General features: G+C 47.2%; 2 protein-coding genes across 3 annotated transcripts; both read right to left on the bottom strand.

Moving 5' to 3' along the window:
• Nucleotides 1-335: 335 nt before the first annotated feature.
• Nucleotides 336-4,067, bottom strand: LOC310815654 (rho-related GTP-binding protein RhoG-like). 2 transcript variants are annotated; one of them, XM_083685525.1, is made up of 2 exons: nucleotides 4,017-4,067; nucleotides 336-3,468 (listed from the first exon to the last, which is right to left on the bottom strand). In XM_083685525.1, the coding sequence occupies exon 2, from the start codon at nucleotides 3,437-3,439 to the stop codon at nucleotides 2,864-2,866; it is 576 nt and encodes a 191-aa protein (XP_083541651.1). In that variant the 5' UTR covers nucleotides 3,440-3,468; nucleotides 4,017-4,067; the 3' UTR covers nucleotides 336-2,863. The 2 variants fall into 2 exon arrangements, with proteins under 2 accessions (XP_083541651.1, XP_083541652.1); XM_083685526.1 differs by lacking the exon at nucleotides 4,017-4,067 and adding an exon at nucleotides 3,591-3,711.
• A 1,754-nt stretch (nucleotides 4,068-5,821) lies between these two features.
• Nucleotides 5,822-16,948, bottom strand: fhdc2 (FH2 domain containing 2). Its single transcript, XM_083686598.1, has 12 exons — nucleotides 16,816-16,948; nucleotides 14,724-15,351; nucleotides 14,511-14,572; nucleotides 12,537-12,639; nucleotides 12,173-12,258; nucleotides 11,775-11,875; nucleotides 11,335-11,405; nucleotides 11,008-11,115; nucleotides 10,535-10,605; nucleotides 9,744-9,861; nucleotides 9,166-9,330; nucleotides 5,822-8,999 (listed from the first exon to the last, which is right to left on the bottom strand). Exons 2-12 carry the CDS (start codon nucleotides 15,210-15,212, stop codon nucleotides 6,969-6,971), a joined length of 3,405 nt encoding a protein of 1,134 aa, XP_083542724.1. The 5' UTR covers nucleotides 15,213-15,351; nucleotides 16,816-16,948; the 3' UTR covers nucleotides 5,822-6,968.
• Between the last annotated feature and the right edge of the window lie 1,008 nt (nucleotides 16,949-17,956).

Raw genomic sequence — 17,956 nt, 5'->3', positions numbered from 1 at the left:
TGTGGGTGAAAACAAGAGGATTGCCTGACATAACTTTGCTTTCAAACCTGTAGTTCTTCCACATCAGTGCAGATAAAAGGAGGTTAAGGAGATGGGTAGAGAAGGATTTCCATGATGTAGCCTGTGTGTGCGGGTGTGTGTGAGGGTGTGGGTCCTTGTATCAGAGAGCAAGAGAGAGAGAAATGTACTGCGTCACAACTTTTCCATTTGAACAATATTTTATTTTCATCTTTCATACAATATCATCTCCATACGTGATTGTGATATGTCCATTATTGCAGTCAAGTACGAGTCAAAAACTAAAGCATCTTAAAAAGCAGAGAAAACACAGAAACCACAGTGTTGTCATATTTTTATTTAGCATAATTTAAAATCTCACTGTTAGTTCATTTATACAAATATGCTTTTGCTATATATACAAAAATTAGAAAACAATTTCTACAAATCAAGTTCCCAGTGTATAAATTTAGTACCGCAAACACACACATACACACACAGTTGCATAATAACAGCTCAGGGACACAGACAAAGAGAGGCCACAGGTGTATTCCAATTTGACAGCATGTTTGTGAAATGAGGACACAGTAGAAAAACAAGCTCACCACAAGTTTGACACTCTTTCGTCCCTCTTTCATTCAATCTTCCACACAGTCACAGAATGAAAATGTCATCTGTCATAATTTCCACATCATTCTCAGCCAGAGGTGAGAGTCATCATTTCTGAAAAAAAAAAGTCACTTTTTCACTCACTTCCATTTGAAAATAACTGTGGTTAACTGTTCATTTTAAATTGCCCTGTCAGCCTGAATAAAATGATTTCAAAAATAATATAAAAAAGGAATGAGGTTTATTGCTTCTTGGGCTTCGGCTTTCATACTCATGAGAAAAAGTTTTTTAGAGTGCCCTAAAACCCTTTTTAAAAATAAATCATGCAAACTATCTCAAATGATATATACAAACAACATATATATATATATAAACCATGGTCATATTTCTTGCCACATATTACACGCCAGTTAGCGCATGAATGCACCAGTGTTATGCAGGATGTCAACCACATTCTGGTGAGAAACACTGAAGGCGAAGAACACGTAAGTTCACCACACACTGCTTCTCTGATGTCAGTTATGCATCTGTGTCAGTGTGGGCTGAGAGGGCGTTTGCCTGTCAGGCAGGAGGCATTGTTTAAAACCCTCTGAAGATATGAAATCAGACACAGTTCAGCTAAGCTGAGGAATTAGTCCTTAAATCAAGTATCAGAGGGAGGTTTCATTGCAATTGCAGCCCTTTGATAAGAAGCTTTGGTTTGGTATTAGAGCTTTGGTATGGTCCTCGGCTGTGATAAGGCACCTCACCAGATAAAAGGTCACTTTAACATCAACCTGCAGCTGTGTGGGAGAGACGCTGAGGGAAGGGGGGCTTTCCAAAAACACAGAGCCGGGAGTCAGTTCTAACACTGTGGTTTGTTCTCAGATGAAACATCCGAGCTAACCTACACTGCTGGAGTGGAGAACAAGATCGCTACACTGTCAGCCAAGTTCAAGAGCTCTGGCACATAACCAATTTGGAATCAATTACGTCGATTAAAAAGAACATATTGTCAAAGCATAGCAAATCGTGTACAATGTAAGGCACCGAAAAATGTCATTTACATAAATAACTAAAACTACGACCAGCACTTGATTTTACCGTTCATCTAACCGTCATCCACACAACATTCCAACCAATCAATGAATCATTCTCAATATACTCTCTGGCTTTGTCCATGCATACCTGGATTAATAACCATTTAAAAACAACGTCTTAAGGCCACGCTCGCCAACTCAAGAAGAGAGAAAGACGCCCCAAAAACCTGTACCAAAGCTTAAGTACGTTCAGCAGGGGTTCAAACAGCACGTTCAAATCAGTCTCAGGCACGAACATAACATTTCACTACCAGAACCACTAGACAGACCTTCTCACCAGTGGCAGCAAGAGAAATCCAGTTAGTACCAGCGGGGGGTGGGTTAACATCTGACTGGCACAGACACCTGCACCTCCATTACAGGAGAGGACAAACGGTTGGCTGGGTTTAATGGTTTCACTTATCTCAGAGTGCCAAGACTCGTCCATGCGTGTGAGAGCTTTGTGGAGCAGGCCAGCAGCCCGACAGTGTCCTCACACGGCACACTGAGCACAGGAGGAACTGCATCTCTAAGGACTTGAACCTGTAATCTTCACTGAGAGTGAGGGCTGACATAGGCCTGGGAGACCATGGGTACATCTCAATAGCATGACATTTTATTTCGACTTCCTCCTCTGCTTGTTGCATTTTTTTTTCCTTTTAAACCTGTATGGGTGAATGGAAAGTGTGGTTCAGGTGAGGTAGCCACTTTAGACTATTGAGATGCACCCTGGGAGAGAGTATGAGGTAGTCATGATTCTTCTACCTTAACTGAGGCAGCGTGAGACATCTCTCCTGTCATTACTATGCATGTCTGCATTCTTTCATTATGGCTTGAGTAAGTATCAGCAATCTTAAGGCATGGGACCTGACAAAATGAATAAGGCAACTTACATCTTGCATCTTTCAAGCATGTCTAAAAAAAAAAAAATCAAGTGATAAAAATAAGAGAGTAGAGAAGACAAGAGAGTAGAAGCCATTCGTAGGTGACCGGCATGGAATACCATCCCAAGAGATTGAGGAAGAGAGAAAAAGACGAGAGGGAGATAGAGAGACAGAGTGAAATCAAGAGAGGAGCTGAATTAAGAGTCTACACTGTTGGTGAGTCCAGGCATCCATTGACCGAACCCCAACCTTCCCCGCTCTCCCTCTCTCTCTGAACCTCTCTCGCTTCCTCCACAGTCCCAGTCCAGTCCATCATTACAACAGCACACACTTCTTGGCGGCTTTCTTGGTGACCGGATTCAACACGGCCCTGACGGCCTCCGCGAACACCTCCCTGACTCCCTCCTGCAGCAGAGCAGAGCACTCCATATACTTGACCGCCCCGATCTGCTTAGCCAGGGCGCTCCCCTGCTGCAGAGTGGTAGGAGCCAGGCCCTGCTCCTTCAGCTTTTTCACCGTCTCCCCATCCCCCCTCAGGTCCCTCTTGGTCCCCACCAGGAGGATGGGCACATTGGGGCAGTGGTGCGACACCTCCGGGTGCCACTTGTGTCTGACGTTGGCATGGGACGAAGGGCTGCCGATGGAGAAGCAGATGATGAAGACGTTGGTCTGGGGGTAGGAGAGGGTACGGAGGCGGTCGTACTCCTCCTGACCCGCGGTGTCCCACAGGTTGAGGCTGACGGTGCGTCCGTCCACGCTCATCTGGGCGCTGTAGTTGTCGAACACGGTGGGGATGTACTCCTCAGGGAAGGCGTTGGTGGTGTAGGAGATAAGGAGGCAGGTTTTACCTACAGCCCCGTCCCCCACCACCACACACTTTATGGTCTGCATCCTGCCTTCAACCACACGGGCTGCAGCACCTGGTTACAAAGTGCATGGGAAAGGTAGTAAATTAACATCCTCAGTGTGGTTACTTCCAAAAGTCCCAAACTATTAGTACGTTATGAATGTCCGTTGAATCTGACGGTCACGGTTCACTCACTCAACTGTCAGCCAAGGTCCACAATCTGGTAGTCTCAACACACACTTAACTTCAGAAAGAAAAATACTTATGAATATCAACTAACTTCTGCTTGATGTTCCTCTGTGAGGTAATGATCATATTCCCCATGCATAATCAATAACAAATAGCCTAGTGGAATAACATTACAAAGCTAACAAAAACAACTTTGCTGTCATAGCAAGTTGGACAACTTCTTCTAGGTCTAGGCGTTCCCAGCTAGCAATGATAGCTAGGGAACTAGCCAGCAAGCTAGCAACTTAGCAGGTAAAGTTTTTTAGTTTCCACTTACTAAAAACAACGAAATTACACCTGTCACACTTTACACACATTTAATACCCCTAACTACGGCTATATGAAAGGTTTGTGATAACTAGCAATCAACATTCAATAGTGTTCATAACATACCGCCTCTTTGGACTAAGTGCTCTCTTTAGCCTGATACAGTCAAAACAGCAGTTAGCATCCGGGGAGCTGTCCAAAAAGCATTCGACGTCGACTAGCACGGTAGTTGTAGTTTTTCCTCAATATGAGGCGAGTTCATTAATTGCGCACTAGGTGGCACCAGAGTCAATGCAATAATATAGTATGGCCAAAGATAACCGAGGGTTATTATGGCTCCTTCTCTGTGGTATGGCTCTGGGTGGCACTATGGTATTGATATGTGTCTGTCTGTCCTAGTCACTCAGTACCACCAGTAGACCTGCACTCTTAGAATAAAAAAGGGTTCTCTTTTCAGATGGCCCTCTGGGAGAACCCTAGGAACCCATGGACAGTAGAACCCTTTCGGGTTCAACAGAGGGTTCTACTACTGTAGAATAAAACGGTTCCTAAAGGGTTCCCACAGCCAAATAAGCTTATTATCAAGCTTATGATCAGGAGGCCTACATAAACACACATCTGTTTTATTCCAAACGTGACCCCTTGACCGATAGTCCAAATTAGCACTTTGCTTGTCATAATTTCATACCGCTAAGATTACAGAGTGCAAGAGTACCCATGTCTCAGGAATGAGTGAGGAATGAGTGAAGGGTGAGTGAGGAATGAGTGAAGGGTGAGTGAGGCGTGAGTTTCCTCAAGAGAACAAACTCACTAACATGTTCTCACTGGTAAAGTCCAGGTACCCAGTATTTCAAAACTCTTAATCTCGATCAAAATGATCCGGATTCTTTCTTGCTATCCAGGATCAGGTCTATCTGGCAGATTTTGATTAGTATACGGGACATCTCGATCTGATCCTGCATAGCAAAAAAGAATCTGGATCAATCAGATCCACATTAAAAGTTTTAAAATACTGGGTTCAGGGATCCTAGACTCCTTATGTCTTCAAGTTCCATCCAAACCAAGGGAGTACATGTTTAAAGACAACTCTCAATTCTTGTCAACTGCGCTTATGATGCTGACACTGATGGGCAGGAGTTCACAGACATGTCACACAGGCCAGAGACACCGGTGTTGTCACAACAGTCCACAGTCGCCTCCTTTCCTCACCTCTCCCACATCAGCAACGATCCTGCTCACCTTCAAAGATACTGCTCTCAACCTAACCTGTGTTCTTAGCACAGTGCAGAGCCAGGAAAGGAGACGAGGAGGAGGAGAAAGCCACCACAGACTATTTTCAGCGCACCGTAGGAGACCTGTTGATGATGTCACATCTATACACTGATGCAGGTTAAGAGGCCAACGCTGGCCGTCAATCGGACACTCGGAACACAAAGAGGCACCAGTTTATTGCCTTTCCCAAGAGTTCTGGCGTCACTGTGACCTATAAAGAGAGCTTTCCCACTGAGAGCCTACATCCATATACACCCCCCACCCCCCATTCTGCTAGGAGATTCCCCAGGACGCCTGTAGCATCTCCATGACAACGGCTACAGGCTGAGGGGGTGACTGTCAAGTGATGGAAGAGATGGAGGAGAGAGGGAGAGAAAATAAAGGGAGACATTGAGTGGAGGCTGAAGGGCAGGGGACAATGGATGGTTGAAGCAAGACAGCTATGGAGGAGGAAGTCTCAGGGTCTTGAAAATGAGCCAGCCTGGGTAATAAGACTGCTCTCTCTAAATAAACACAGAAGTTACCATCATGATGTACTGTAGACAGTGGGTGTGTGTGTGTTACAAGTCACAAAAGATAAAAAAGACCAGCTGTACATACACATTGCCTTACTAAGCACATTTATGAGGTCATTTTCACATGCACACAGACAACATGAGTCTGATTACCATCTTTATTTTATCTTCTCTTATTTACAAATGCATACACGTTGCAATGGATAACAACTCATGCCATTAAAATTAAGTTAAGACCTCTTTTTTGACAAAAAAACAAAACAAAACAAATGTCAGCAGTAGAATTACAGTAAGCATCCCAAAGATGGCCGCCTCTTCAGTTTGTAAAGTGCTTCAGAATAAGTCGATTCAATGTCATACCGATTGCTGATTGGGCCATAGACAGCCCTGATAATGCTCAATGAGGCCAAATTCCAGATACTGTGTCATGGGACCTCTCATACAGCTCATACAGCTCATCAATACCACATCACTTTAGTCCTTTCGTACCCAACAGTTCCAGGACTACACACTGAATGGGAAACTCAGAAATTGGACTTTGAACAGAGTCTCAAGTACATACAGAGTTAAATCAATTAACCCTCAAGACCTACATACACAGCAAACATGTAAATGACTTATGGCCAAATAAAGAACTGACTAGAGGGATGTGTTGGACAACAAAGGCACTCAGGGTGGATGTCAGTGGCAAATGATTAAAAATGGCCGATTCATCAGAATCTGACAGATTCCTGAGCTACAAACTACTTGAGACAAATGAGGTTCAGAGGCACATTGGGTGGTTGGCATTGAAGCTATTTTCTAGAAACTCCAGGTGTGTGTGTGCGTGCGTGTGTGTGTGTGTGTGTGAGTGAGTGTGGTATTGGTGCTTGAAGTGCCCTGTTGCCTGAACAGGACACTAGTAAATGGAGGTAGTGTATAGAGTAGAGGGCAGTGCATTTCTATACCATATGGCAACTAGCCCATAGGACTCCCGTAAATGGATCTAGTTTGAGTGGCAGTTATTTGACCCCTTTCTAGTGGAGGAGAGGGACTACAGAGTACTTTGTATATCCTTAATGGCACTAAACTTGAGAGGTCCTGAGTGAACATCCCCTAGATTCTTAGACTAGAGCTGAGTAGAGTGGGTCTAAATGGATCAGCAGAGGAACTGCATAGCCAGATCCAATAGAGCGAGGTCACATACAATTCATTCATTCATTAATACCCGCGTCTGTGTAGACCCAAACACATAAATGTGTGTTTAGTCCACAGTCTGCTGTGTAAAACTGTGGGTTGGTATAGTCTGCCATCACTTCCAGAGGGGGGCAGGGCGGGGTATTTTGGGGCCAGAGATGCGTGTTGCTGTGGGGGTCTTAGAGCCGGCGGCAGTTGTCTCTGTACTGGTCTTGGCTGTTTTGTTCCTGGCTGCAGCGATAACAGTGGTGCGGATGGTCTTAGCTGTGACGGAGGAGGGACTGTGGGTAGAGCGAGGCTGAGAGGAGGGCCGGGTCTCAGAGTTGGGGGCCACGCGTTTGGACACGCGCATGGGGGAGCCCCTGACGAAGGCCGGCTGGGTGCTGCTGTCTGAGCCAGCTCTCTCGGAAGTCCGACGGGTCAGGTTGGGTTTTACTGTGGCCTGTGGCTCACTCACACTCTTGGTCCTCTCCCTCGCGCTGCTGCTGCGCTTCACATCCCCTTGGACATTTGTCGGCCGTGTGATGGGAGAGGAACGCATGGAAGCGCTGCGCGGTGAAGCCAGGCGGGTGGAGCGGGGTGTAGTTGGCCGGTCCGTAGGGTTCGAGACAGTCCCAGCGGTTGCCTGCTCTGGTCTGGGACGCACCCTAGGGATGCCTATGTTGTTGGGTGTGGCTGCACGGGGCACCAGACCCCTCTTAGTCCCTCCTCTTACTGGGGTCTTAGTGGTGAGAGAGTTCTCCTTCGCAACGGGAGACCCTGCCCCCTCCCTTGTCTTCGCCTCCCTCTCTTTTCTCCACTTGGAGCAGAGGCTGGGAGGGGCTCTAGGGAGAGGTATGGTTGGGGGAGGGGACAGGGTGTCGTAGGAGCGCAGGCCTCTCACCAGGGTGTGGCACTCGAGTGTCTCGCCCACCCGATGGTACGACCTGTCCCTCTCCGGGCTGGGCAGGTCCGGGCACTCCTGTGCCCGCTGTGGGCTCAGTGGTAGGCTGGGTGGCAGCCAGTTTTCCTCCACTGGTGTAGAGGCCGTCGCTGGGTCTGTCTGCTGGACTACTCCCCCCTCAAGTGAAATCCTCAGCTGTGAAGCACCACTTCCTGCTGTGGCTTCATTCTCTCTCTCAGCCTCCTGCGGTTGTGATTGGATGCCATCTGTGAAATCGGTGGTCATGGATGACTCTGATTCACTCTCAGAGGCCTGTTGCGCTGAGGGACTGAGGGCCCCGAGTGTTGTGGTGGAGGAAGTTCCAGTGACCTGGGCGAACTTTGAACTTTTAAACTTGGGGACAAGGTCCTGATCTGGTTTGCTAACTGATGAGTCTGTAGGCGGGGCCTGAGAAACGTGTGCATCAGCCACTGGTAGGCCATATCTGTGTCTAACGGTGGTGTTCTGGCTCCTAAAACTGTGGGCAGAAGTGGTGGTAGGGTGTGGACTAGACGTGGACACAGAAGCCATTGCCCGCTGGTTATGAGTGACATCAGCTGTCCGTTCATGAGAGGTTTGGGTCACTCGAGCTGTAGGTCCATGTTGTGTTTGCGTGACATTAGCAACCAGTTCATGTTGGGGTTGTTGTGAGACAAAAGCAATACTGTCATGTCTGTTTTGTGTGACATCGAAGCGACGCCCGTGTTGGCTTTGAGTGACAGAAGTCCGTTCATGTTGCGTTTGTGAGACTTGAACCGGTCTCACAGTCTGGCTGTCGGTCTGGAATCGTCCTTGTTCAGTCTCTCTCTGTATCCCCTGTGTGCTGGGGGATGTGGGGCTGTTCAGCCCATTGGAAGTATGGTGGTTGGGGGAGGTCTGGAGGTTGGAGGGGTGGTTAAGGTGGAAGGTGGGTGATGTAGGGGAGGTGCCGAGCAGGGAGGCGGCCTGGAGATGGGCCGTGTAGCTGTTGAAGTGGTGAGAGTGTCTGCGGCTGTGGTCCAGGTTCCTGAGGCTGCGTCGGTTCCAGCCGTGGCTCAGGTTCTCCAGGGTTCTTTCCAGGTCATCGGGTTCCTGTCCAGGACCATTGGATTCCCGAACCAGGCCCACGGCCAGGCCAGGACCCAGCTCCAGCCCCGTACACGCCGCCACAGAACGCCTCTTCTCTCCGTTCTCTCGCTCACGCTCCATACGCCTCTGCTCCTTCTGTTCACGCTCTGCGTTCTCCTGAGGGACAGAGAGAGAGAGAGAGAGAGAGAGAAAGAGGAAAAAGAGAGAGGAAGAGAGTCAAACTATGTATCATCTATGAAATACACTTTTCTATCTTCCCAAGGCAAGTATCTGTCATCTGGAGTCTGTCTACTGTAGATAGCAGGAAGTCAGTGTGACTCACCTGGACAGCTCTTTGGAAGCGGAGACAGAAGGAGTGGAAGACCTTGCAGGCCTCCTCCAGTTTAAACGTGCTGTCGTCCTCACAGAAGAACTCCACCAGAGCCTGACTGGACATCCTCATCCCCTCAATCTCATCCTCCGCCTCTTTCAGTCGTTCCTCAGCCACCTACACACAGAGACAGAAGGAGAGAGGGTGATGACGATCACAGTGGGTGATGAATTTCAACCATGAAGGGAGAACAAATCGGGGAACATTCAAAAGCAGTGCGTGACAATTTTAAGACACACATAACAAAGCACAAGCATAAACAAAATAGTTGAGGATTACACAATACAGACTTGTTTGTTTGTGTCAGATACATAAATCCTCAATTTCCCCATCTGGCTTACATTGTTACAAAACTAGGCCCCCTGTAGCGCACATAAACACTCTGTTCTAGATCAGTGTGGATGTTAGATCAGTGTAAAAGCTAGATCAGTGTTCTACACCAGTGTTCTAGACCAGTGTGAGTTCTAGACCAGTGTTCTAGATCTATGTGAGTGCTAGATCAGTGTTCTAGACCAGTGTAATTCCAGTACCTCCAAGAAGGGCTGCGTCTGCTGTTGGATCTCTGCCTCAGTCTGGGCATGGATCCTGAGGGAGGCCACACGGCTGTGTAACCTCGACAGCTCATCCACCACAGAGTCCTCACATAGCCTGGGGATAGACAGCTACATTACATTACACTCATTTACAACAGTCATTCCCAAAATATGCTTCGCTGTTCTACTTTCCCCCAAGTCTTTAAAATCTTTAAAACACAACTCAATATTTTTCCCCCATCTGAGAGGGACCAACTGTGGCTCACCATTTGGAAACCATTGATTTGGAAGATGATTTCATTCAGAGTGATTAATAGCAGTGGTTCCCCCCAAATGTTTTTGTGATGTGACCTACATACAGCTTTTCCTGTGATGGACCACATTAACAGTCTTGGACCACAACCCAGTCTTTGGCTCTGACCCAGCAGCAGTAAGCTGCAACTCAGCCATCCTAAATGACCCGCAAGGGGAGCAACCCCACCTAGGTATTGTGTTCACAATGCTCTAGTGAGAAAAGCAAAACGTCTCGTCAACTGAGCCGACTGAAACAGCACCCCAACAGAGCTATGATATTGGCTTTGAGTAGGAATATTTGCATGACCCACATATCAGGCAGCTAGCTATATTGCTAACAGCATGGACAGGTTTCCGACACATAGTGCTATCATTGTTGCTCGTGGTTTAGCAGTCAGCCAGGGAGTATTGATGTTGTAAGGCTAGGCTTGTATGTTTCTCCACACCGGAGCGCCGTGAGGCCCAATGTGATCCATGTTTTGGGAAGTACTGACCTGGAGGCGGGGCCGACGTGGCCTAGTTGGCTCGGGAATGACAGCAAACTCTGGTCCTTTTTCACAGCTTCCTGTGGAGACATGGACAGCGTTTATCCAGCTATTGTTTCGCAGACTGAAGTTGTCAATTTTCTGATGCTGACTAAATCATTGTACTGTGAGTTCTCAGGCACATGTTTTGTGTGGCTATTGTAAGTCAATAATAAAAACAAACATTTAGCATGTCGTCTGAAAGGAACAATAGCTTACTGTATCTGTGTCAACACAAAATTAAGTCTTTACAACAGAAACAAAATGAATGCCCCCAGTGTGTTTTTTTTAATAAAACAAACCACTTTGTCAGTCTAACAAAAGAGAACTCTGCCAGCATCTAATCATAGTGTAGATTCGTTTTGTTTTCTTTGAACTGTTTGCTTTGTCCAGCACCTGGAGAGCATCTTTGGATGTGTTCAAATTATAAGCTCTAGTCTTACCATGGCCACGAAGTGGAGCAGGTTCATGCCTGGCTTGTTGGCTTTGGTGTCGGCCAGTTTGAGCAGCGAGGCAATTCGGAACCCAGCGGCGTTCCCCGCGTATCCACCCTGAGGTCAAAACACAAGGTCAAACTCACACAATCACACGACACGTGATGTCTTAAACAAACACAGCGTTACAAAACCCAGGTGCAGAGTCAGAGTGACGTTCTTGAACACACCCCAGACCCCTACACCCGAGTCATTGTGCTCAGATAAAGGGTGGCTCTCTCTTTCATCTTTGAAGGTGAAAGAAAAGAAGAGAAATATTAAAAGAGAAATACTCACAGCGTTCATGTAGTTCCCAGCCTTCAGCACCAGGCGAAGGATGGAGTGCAGCTCAGGACAGCTCAGCAGCTCTAAGGGAGAGAGAGAGAGAGAGAGAGAGAGAAAGAGAAAGATTTAATGTAAGCTTATTTCTACTCATGAACTCTGGACAGTTAATTGACATAGGGAGCATTCATCAATTAAATGTAATCTGTTTGATAGAGCTGTCTGATATTGACATTACTGTGTAAAACAGTTCGTTAAAATTATAATTTTTTAACGCATGTCTTCCATTTACAGCGGGAATAGGCTTTACCACCTGTGGCCCATCTGGACAGTACGTCATTCTGAACCAGGCTATGCTGTTTGAGACTAAACTCAAACAAGACCACTTAAAGGGGAAGTGAAAGAGCCACATAAAGGGGTGGGAGAGCAGGCCTAACCCCCTGCTGGCGTTTTACCTCTGGCCGCCTCCCTCAGACATCTGGCCGCCACACAGAGAGAGGTCACGGCAGGGTCAAACTCCTGCTGCAGGATCATGGCATCCAGGCACAGCCGAAAGCTGTGGGGGGCGGGGGGGGGTGATGATGGAAAGGGAGAGGTTAGCCTGATTGATTATCTGATGCACACAAACATGTCAGCACATCAGAAAAGTGCTTCTGCCTTTAGTGTGACTTAACAACAAATAATTAGGAGATGGACAGATCCACCCTAAAAAACTAAAATGTCTACGGGGAATGACGTTGTTTGGCAAAGCAGGGGGAAGAAGAAGAAGATAAAAACCGAAATAGGTTAGACTATTGTGACATGATTTGACTTTTTTTAATGCATGTCCTGATTGGCTGTAGGTGAGGTGTACCTGGGGACTTCCACAAGCAGGAGCAGGAAGAGGTCAGGCTCTCCAAGACAACTGCGCTCTCCCATGAACCTTTTCAGACGAGCCTCCTGAGGGAACAGACAGACACCATCAGTCAGACATCCATTTTGACAGATTTAGGAATTCAATCTCAAACTCAACATCAACGCTAATTCCAAAACATTTGACCACACATGCTTAGTCAGTAAACATTTCAAAATTAGACAGTATGATGTAATGGCATTTCTTGATCATGTTAATCAGAAACAGACCATCGAGGGTGGGGGGTGAGGAGGGGGGGGCTAGTGAGTGTTGTTGCACTGGGACTATGGTGTGTCAGCAAGGACACACAGAGCTGGATCTTTACCTCCTCACTGTCTGGCAGCAGTTTGCAGAGCTCGGATAGTTTCTCTGCTCCGTAGCGCTCTCCGGCCCCCTGCCTGATATCCTCCACTATCTCCTTAGCAGCCCTGTGGAAAAACCCCCAACACCCATCATTAGTATGACATCACCTTTCCCACAGGCTCCCATGACATCACAGCAGCAGGGGTTTAAGGCAAGTCATTTTATCAGGCGTTACCCAACCGAGGAGTAAGTCATAAATGTATCGATGTCAACTAAAATCCACCATTAAAGGTTTGAGGAAAGCAGTTATTGTGAAAGTCAGTCGTGACTTATGAAGGTGAGCGGCGAATGCTTTGTTCTTCTCTGATCAGGGCGGTTGGTCAACAAACACACTAGCTTATCCCCCCCTTATCTGACAGACGGTTGGGGGGGAAAAGGCCTTTGACGCCACACTGGCGACACACAGTGTGACATGTGCACTCAACAAATAAGCACAAGCGCAGACATTGACACAGACACACACATTGACACACACACACGGGCCAGGAAGTCAAGGTGTCATCAGAAAGAGCTGAAACTGGGCTGCCCCTGACTGTTTGACCGCCCCCCCCCCCCCACCCACTCTCTCCAAGTGACACATCTGTCCAGTATGCAGCTCACCCCCCCCCCCACACACACACACCACCACCATCACAGGTTTCCATTATGCTTCTCTCCTTTCATCACTTACACAGCCAGTCTTTGACAGTTCCATCCCCCTTTCTACAGCCTTTACTTTTCCCCTCGTTTATTATTTCTCTCCCTGTGGACTGTTTAGTCACTCTTACTGCCCATCTGATTCACAGATACAGTTAACGTCAGTGGCAGAAGTAAGAATGCATGTGACTCAACAGGATTTCTATCGTTATGCTCACTCAAAAGAGTTTAACAAAAGTGTTCTGTTTTTAGACTCTTTGCCTTTGACTCTTTGCCTTTTATTTCAATGGAAAACAGAACACTGGATACAATAATAGCCCCCTCAGCTGAACATAGACCATAATGAAAAGACAGGGAAGTGTATGGACTAATACTGGAAAAAAAAAAACTCTGTTCAAACTACTCCCATATTTCAAAAGTAGGCCTACATCGTCATACAACATTCAGTGTGGTAGCGGAAGGCAAACAAGCTCTGTGGAAGACAAATGTGTCCAGAGAAGAGGCTCCTTTTTACATAATGGCCCTACAAGTCCTGACAGATCTAGTTTAAAGAAACCCGCTCTTCAATTAAGACGCGCTCAATTGAATCTCCATAGACTCTGTCTACACGCGCAGGCATGAAAACATACCAGTTCTGCAAAAGAGGGCATCACCATTTACCACCAAACTCACACAGACACCCATCATATCTGCAGCATCAAAAATGAGTAATCACTTCCAAATAACGAAAATCAATTCAGACTTGAATTACCCCGGCGAACATGATATCCAACTAGGGGATGGCTTTCATTATAAAAAGCCTTGTTCTGACCCAGACAGAAACACAGCACGACAAGCTTCCTATACACTCTCTACAGGGGGCAACTCTACATGAGACAGTCTTTAAAACTCTGAGCAGGTGTCAACTTTGACCCTTCTATGTGACCCCCCCCCCCCCTCCGCCATCATCTCAGCCCCGCCTTGCTACCCCCAGTCCAGTTCCTCTGACAGGATGCCACCTCCGTTGCACCTGTCCCTGACCCCCTCCTTAACACCCCCGGTGTGCCCTGTCCTGGACACCCCCCCCCCCCCATTCCTTGACAGAGGCTCATCCTCTCCTGTCCATCTCAAGTGTCAACTATTGCTCCCCTGAGTGCAATTCTAGCCCCTTCTGTTTCCTTCTTGTGAAACTAATGGCACTTTTGATTTATGCATTTGACCTCTACTAGGGACAAACGAGATGACCATGTGGTTTAAATGACTGTATTTAAAACACAATCTCCCTGGAAAAAAAAAGAAAAAGAAAAACATAGATCCTTACGTCTTAAACTGCCGTAGAAATATTCCAACATTCATACTGCGCTTGGAGTCCAGTAGTGAGACCTGCAAGCGCAAACAAAAACAACAAGTAAGACACTATGATCAGGGGCATAATGGGACTGTGGTCACCATCTTGTGATTTTACTCTATGGTTACTGATTAGACCCAATGTTGATACAGAAGGCCCATCTGCCCTCTCTTCCAGCCCTCTCACCTGGTCAGTGGTGCTGTCCTGGGGGGACCTGCAGCGGAGCAGAGCAGACCTGCATCTGAGGCTACTGGTCCTGTCTTGAGTTTTACTGTCCTTCTGGCCAAACAGCTCATCCAGAGAGTGGAGGTCTATGGGGAACTCATCCTCCTCTGTGGCTGCCCCGCTCCACACACTGTTCCTCCCCTCCACCTTCTCCTTGGGGATCCGTTCCCAGTTCAGCTTCCTGAGCCGGCTCCGCCGCGCCGAGTCCATACGGGACAGGGGAGAGGAGGTGACGCATGGGGGAGGTGGGGGAGGAGGGGGAGGGGGAGGAGGAGGAGGAGGAGGAGGTGGTGGTGGAGGAGCGAGAGGGGGTGGGTGAGTAGGGGCCGGGGCAGGGAGCATATCCATGGCTGTCACTTCCACGATAACGGGAGCACCGCGAGGACTGGCGGGCGGCGTTCCATGAAAGGCACGGGACTCCTTACTGGCCACAGTCAGGTTGATGAGCATAGAGGCTAGCTGGGGGTTAGGATGAGGGGTAGTTAGGGTGCCCCTATGGGCAAGTCTCAAGGCTATCACAGTCTCTGCTCAGCTGGAGATGTCCTTTACACTCTCCACAGTGATTCAGGTCTCAGTCAGACTCTCCGATCTAGAGAACAACAGGGAAATCAACTCTTAAACTTTTAATGGAGACACACCAGTTTGCTTATTGGCTGGAAAGAGAAAACAGCATATTTCACTTGGCCACAATGCCAAGACAGCAACATATGCAGACAGGTTCTGTCTTGGCCTAACATCAACGTTCTCATATATATTAGTGTCTGGTAATGTGCGATGAAACCAGATGTGACCTGCGTGTTGAGGACTGGCTGGCTGAGGAGCCAGTTTGGTCCATCTATGGTGTTTGGAATTCAAATGCAGCCTCTGTGTTGAATTCTGAGAGAATGGCCGGTGAGCTACTCCCAACACCTGGCAACTCACGTCCTTTAATTAACATGACTGTCTGTTATGTCTGTGCATCACTCTCTCAGCTGATCTAAGCTAAAAACCAGTTGAGGCTGAAAAATTTAACCCTAGGTTAAACTCGCAGAGGAGGTTCAAGGTGTTTTGGGGGAAAGTACTGGCTGTTAGAACAGCTTGTCTAATCCTGCTCAGTTTCTCCCTGCTGCCTGCCCAGTCAAACCTCTACCGTGGCTGCCTGCCTCTCTCCCTTCTAATTACCGCAAATGAACACATCTGAGGGAGAGATGGGCAAAGGTAAAGGTCACTGCAAAGACTGCGATTGAAGGATGTTACGCTTGAGAAGACGTCCCTTGATTTCTATCTAGGCCTATTTTACTAGTGTGCATGTGGAACTCGACCAGCTAAGTTAACAGAACACCAAAACATAATGAAACGGATCTGTTTTCTATGCCTAGCCTACTTGCACTGGCAGGTTTTGGGTATAGGCTTAGTTTGCGCAATAGCCTACTAATGACTGACTCGCTTGTGAATGACGCGCTTCTAAAAAGCCACACGAGTAGGGCAACATGTGGGCATCGTCATTTCGCATTGGTTTGGCTACATGAATGACAACAGTCGGACACAATGAGCGTCTGATCATGGCCAAGTTGTTCCACTGGATACCACATGAGCGCGCTACAAAGACCTTGAGATATCTCAACAGAAAAAAGTAACGTCAGCGACTCATTAAAACGGAACACTTTCAGTATTTTCCAACAGGCAGCAATATTGTTTAAATGTTGTCCATAATTGGGGGGGGGAAATAAAAGCTTAAAAGGCACCATTCAATTGTGGAATGTATCCATATTTTCAAATAGAGCAATATGGCTTTGATTTGGACGCCCCCAAAACAAACACATTCAATTGACAGAACTTGACATCGTTGTTTTTTTCCTTATTATCTCTTAGAAGACACTGTACGATCTTGAGGGAATCGTTATTCATAACTTGTGTGAAGTTTCATATATATAAAAAACTAAGCTATATTTCCAAGACCGTTTAAAAAGATTACAAATTGTGAATTCAAGTTAATTAACATCTCGTTGTTATATTACAAACTTTTTTTCTAAAACAAATAAATAACAGCAAATAGATTGTATCATTTACTTACAGTACGATTTGCTGGTTTCCATAAAGTTATTTCCACAACTTCCTTTGTCAATCTTTGTCTTTTATTGAGCCACAATGAAAAACATATTATCTCGTTTCTTTCTCTATTCCGTAATGCTTGATGTCTCCCTCCCTCATTCTCACTCAAAGCCCGTGCCGCTCCGCTGTTTCAAGTACTCTGCTGTGCTCAACTTGCAGGAAAACTTTCCCAGTGCTGTCGAGGAATGCGCAGGCGCGCATCCATCAGATTTGCTCGGAGATGCCTGCATTGATTCCGCCCAACTTTACCAAGGGACCGACGTGTAGCTTACAGGTGTGGTCACTATTTTTGTTTCTCCTGCTTACCTGCACACGTGTGTCAAACAGTGATATTATGACACACTGGCAGACTGTATCTAGGAATAGAGTTGAACTTGATTGGATAAAACGTGTCATGGCAACCCTTGCCATGCCATTGCTTTCCAAGTCATTTAATTGGTCATTTGCTTTCATCAAGGCCTCACAACTCTCAGGAGTTGCACTCCCTATTTGAGGGTTATCATCACGGGGGGTTGGCTGGGACTGTGATCTCTGCCTGGTGCAGAAGGCCTTGATCAGGGCCAGAGAGTAGAGTGAGAGACCCTGAGAGGGGACCAGATGGCTATCAGACATGGGAAATGATGTCCAGATCTCCCTCTAACCAGCACAGACTGGAGAGAGAGAGAGAGAGAGAGAGAGAGAGAGAGAGAGAGGTGAAAGCCAAGAAGCTAGAAGTCCGGAGGAGTGCTGAAATGTCTGGGGAGCTGTTGACACGAGCGGTGTGGAGCCCATAACATGGCCCTTTCATTGGAAGTGCTGGAGCGCTCCTGGCCCACGTCACCTGGGCCCTGCAGGTACAGCTCAGGTAGCCGCCTTTCCCCCCCCGGCCCGGCGACAGACACAACTCCGCACATCAGCCGCTACAGTAATTAGAGGGCTACGACCCCGGAGCCCTCGCCATTGTTGCTGCCGCAAATTGGGGCATGTTATGGTTCTGTCCGTGCCAGGAAAAACCTCTCTCAGGAAACTTCACTTTCTATTCAGTCACTCACTCCTCACCGTACAGGGCCGCCTCTCTCAGAGTACAAGGAAATGCCTCTCACTGTTTTACAGCTTATAGAGAG

The sequence above is a fragment of the Argentina silus genome (assembly GCF_951799395.1).
Source record: "Argentina silus genome assembly, chromosome: 15".
NCBI classification, from domain to species: Eukaryota; Metazoa; Chordata; class Actinopteri; order Argentiniformes; family Argentinidae; genus Argentina; species Argentina silus.
Note: the sequence above shows the minus strand (reverse complement) of the source record. Positions and strands in the feature narration are given on the sequence as shown.

Bases quoted from the DNA above. Each gene is read 5' to 3' on its own strand.
- LOC310815654 (XM_083685525.1), bottom strand. From the start codon at position 3,439: ATGCAGACCATAAAGTGTGTGGTGGTGGGGGACGGGGCTGTAGGTAAA.
- fhdc2 (XM_083686598.1), bottom strand. From the start codon at position 15,212: ATGCTCATCAACCTGACTGTGGCCAGTAAGGAGTCCCGTGCCTTTCAT. The intron at 14,573-14,723 runs GTGAGAGGGCTG...TTGCGCTTGCAG, and splicing joins AGGACAGCACCACTGACCAG to GTCTCACTACTGGACTCCAA. The intron at 9,000-9,165 runs GTGAGTCACACT...TCTGTCCCTCAG, and splicing joins GCTTCCAAAGAGCTGTCCAG to GAGAACGCAGAGCGTGAACA.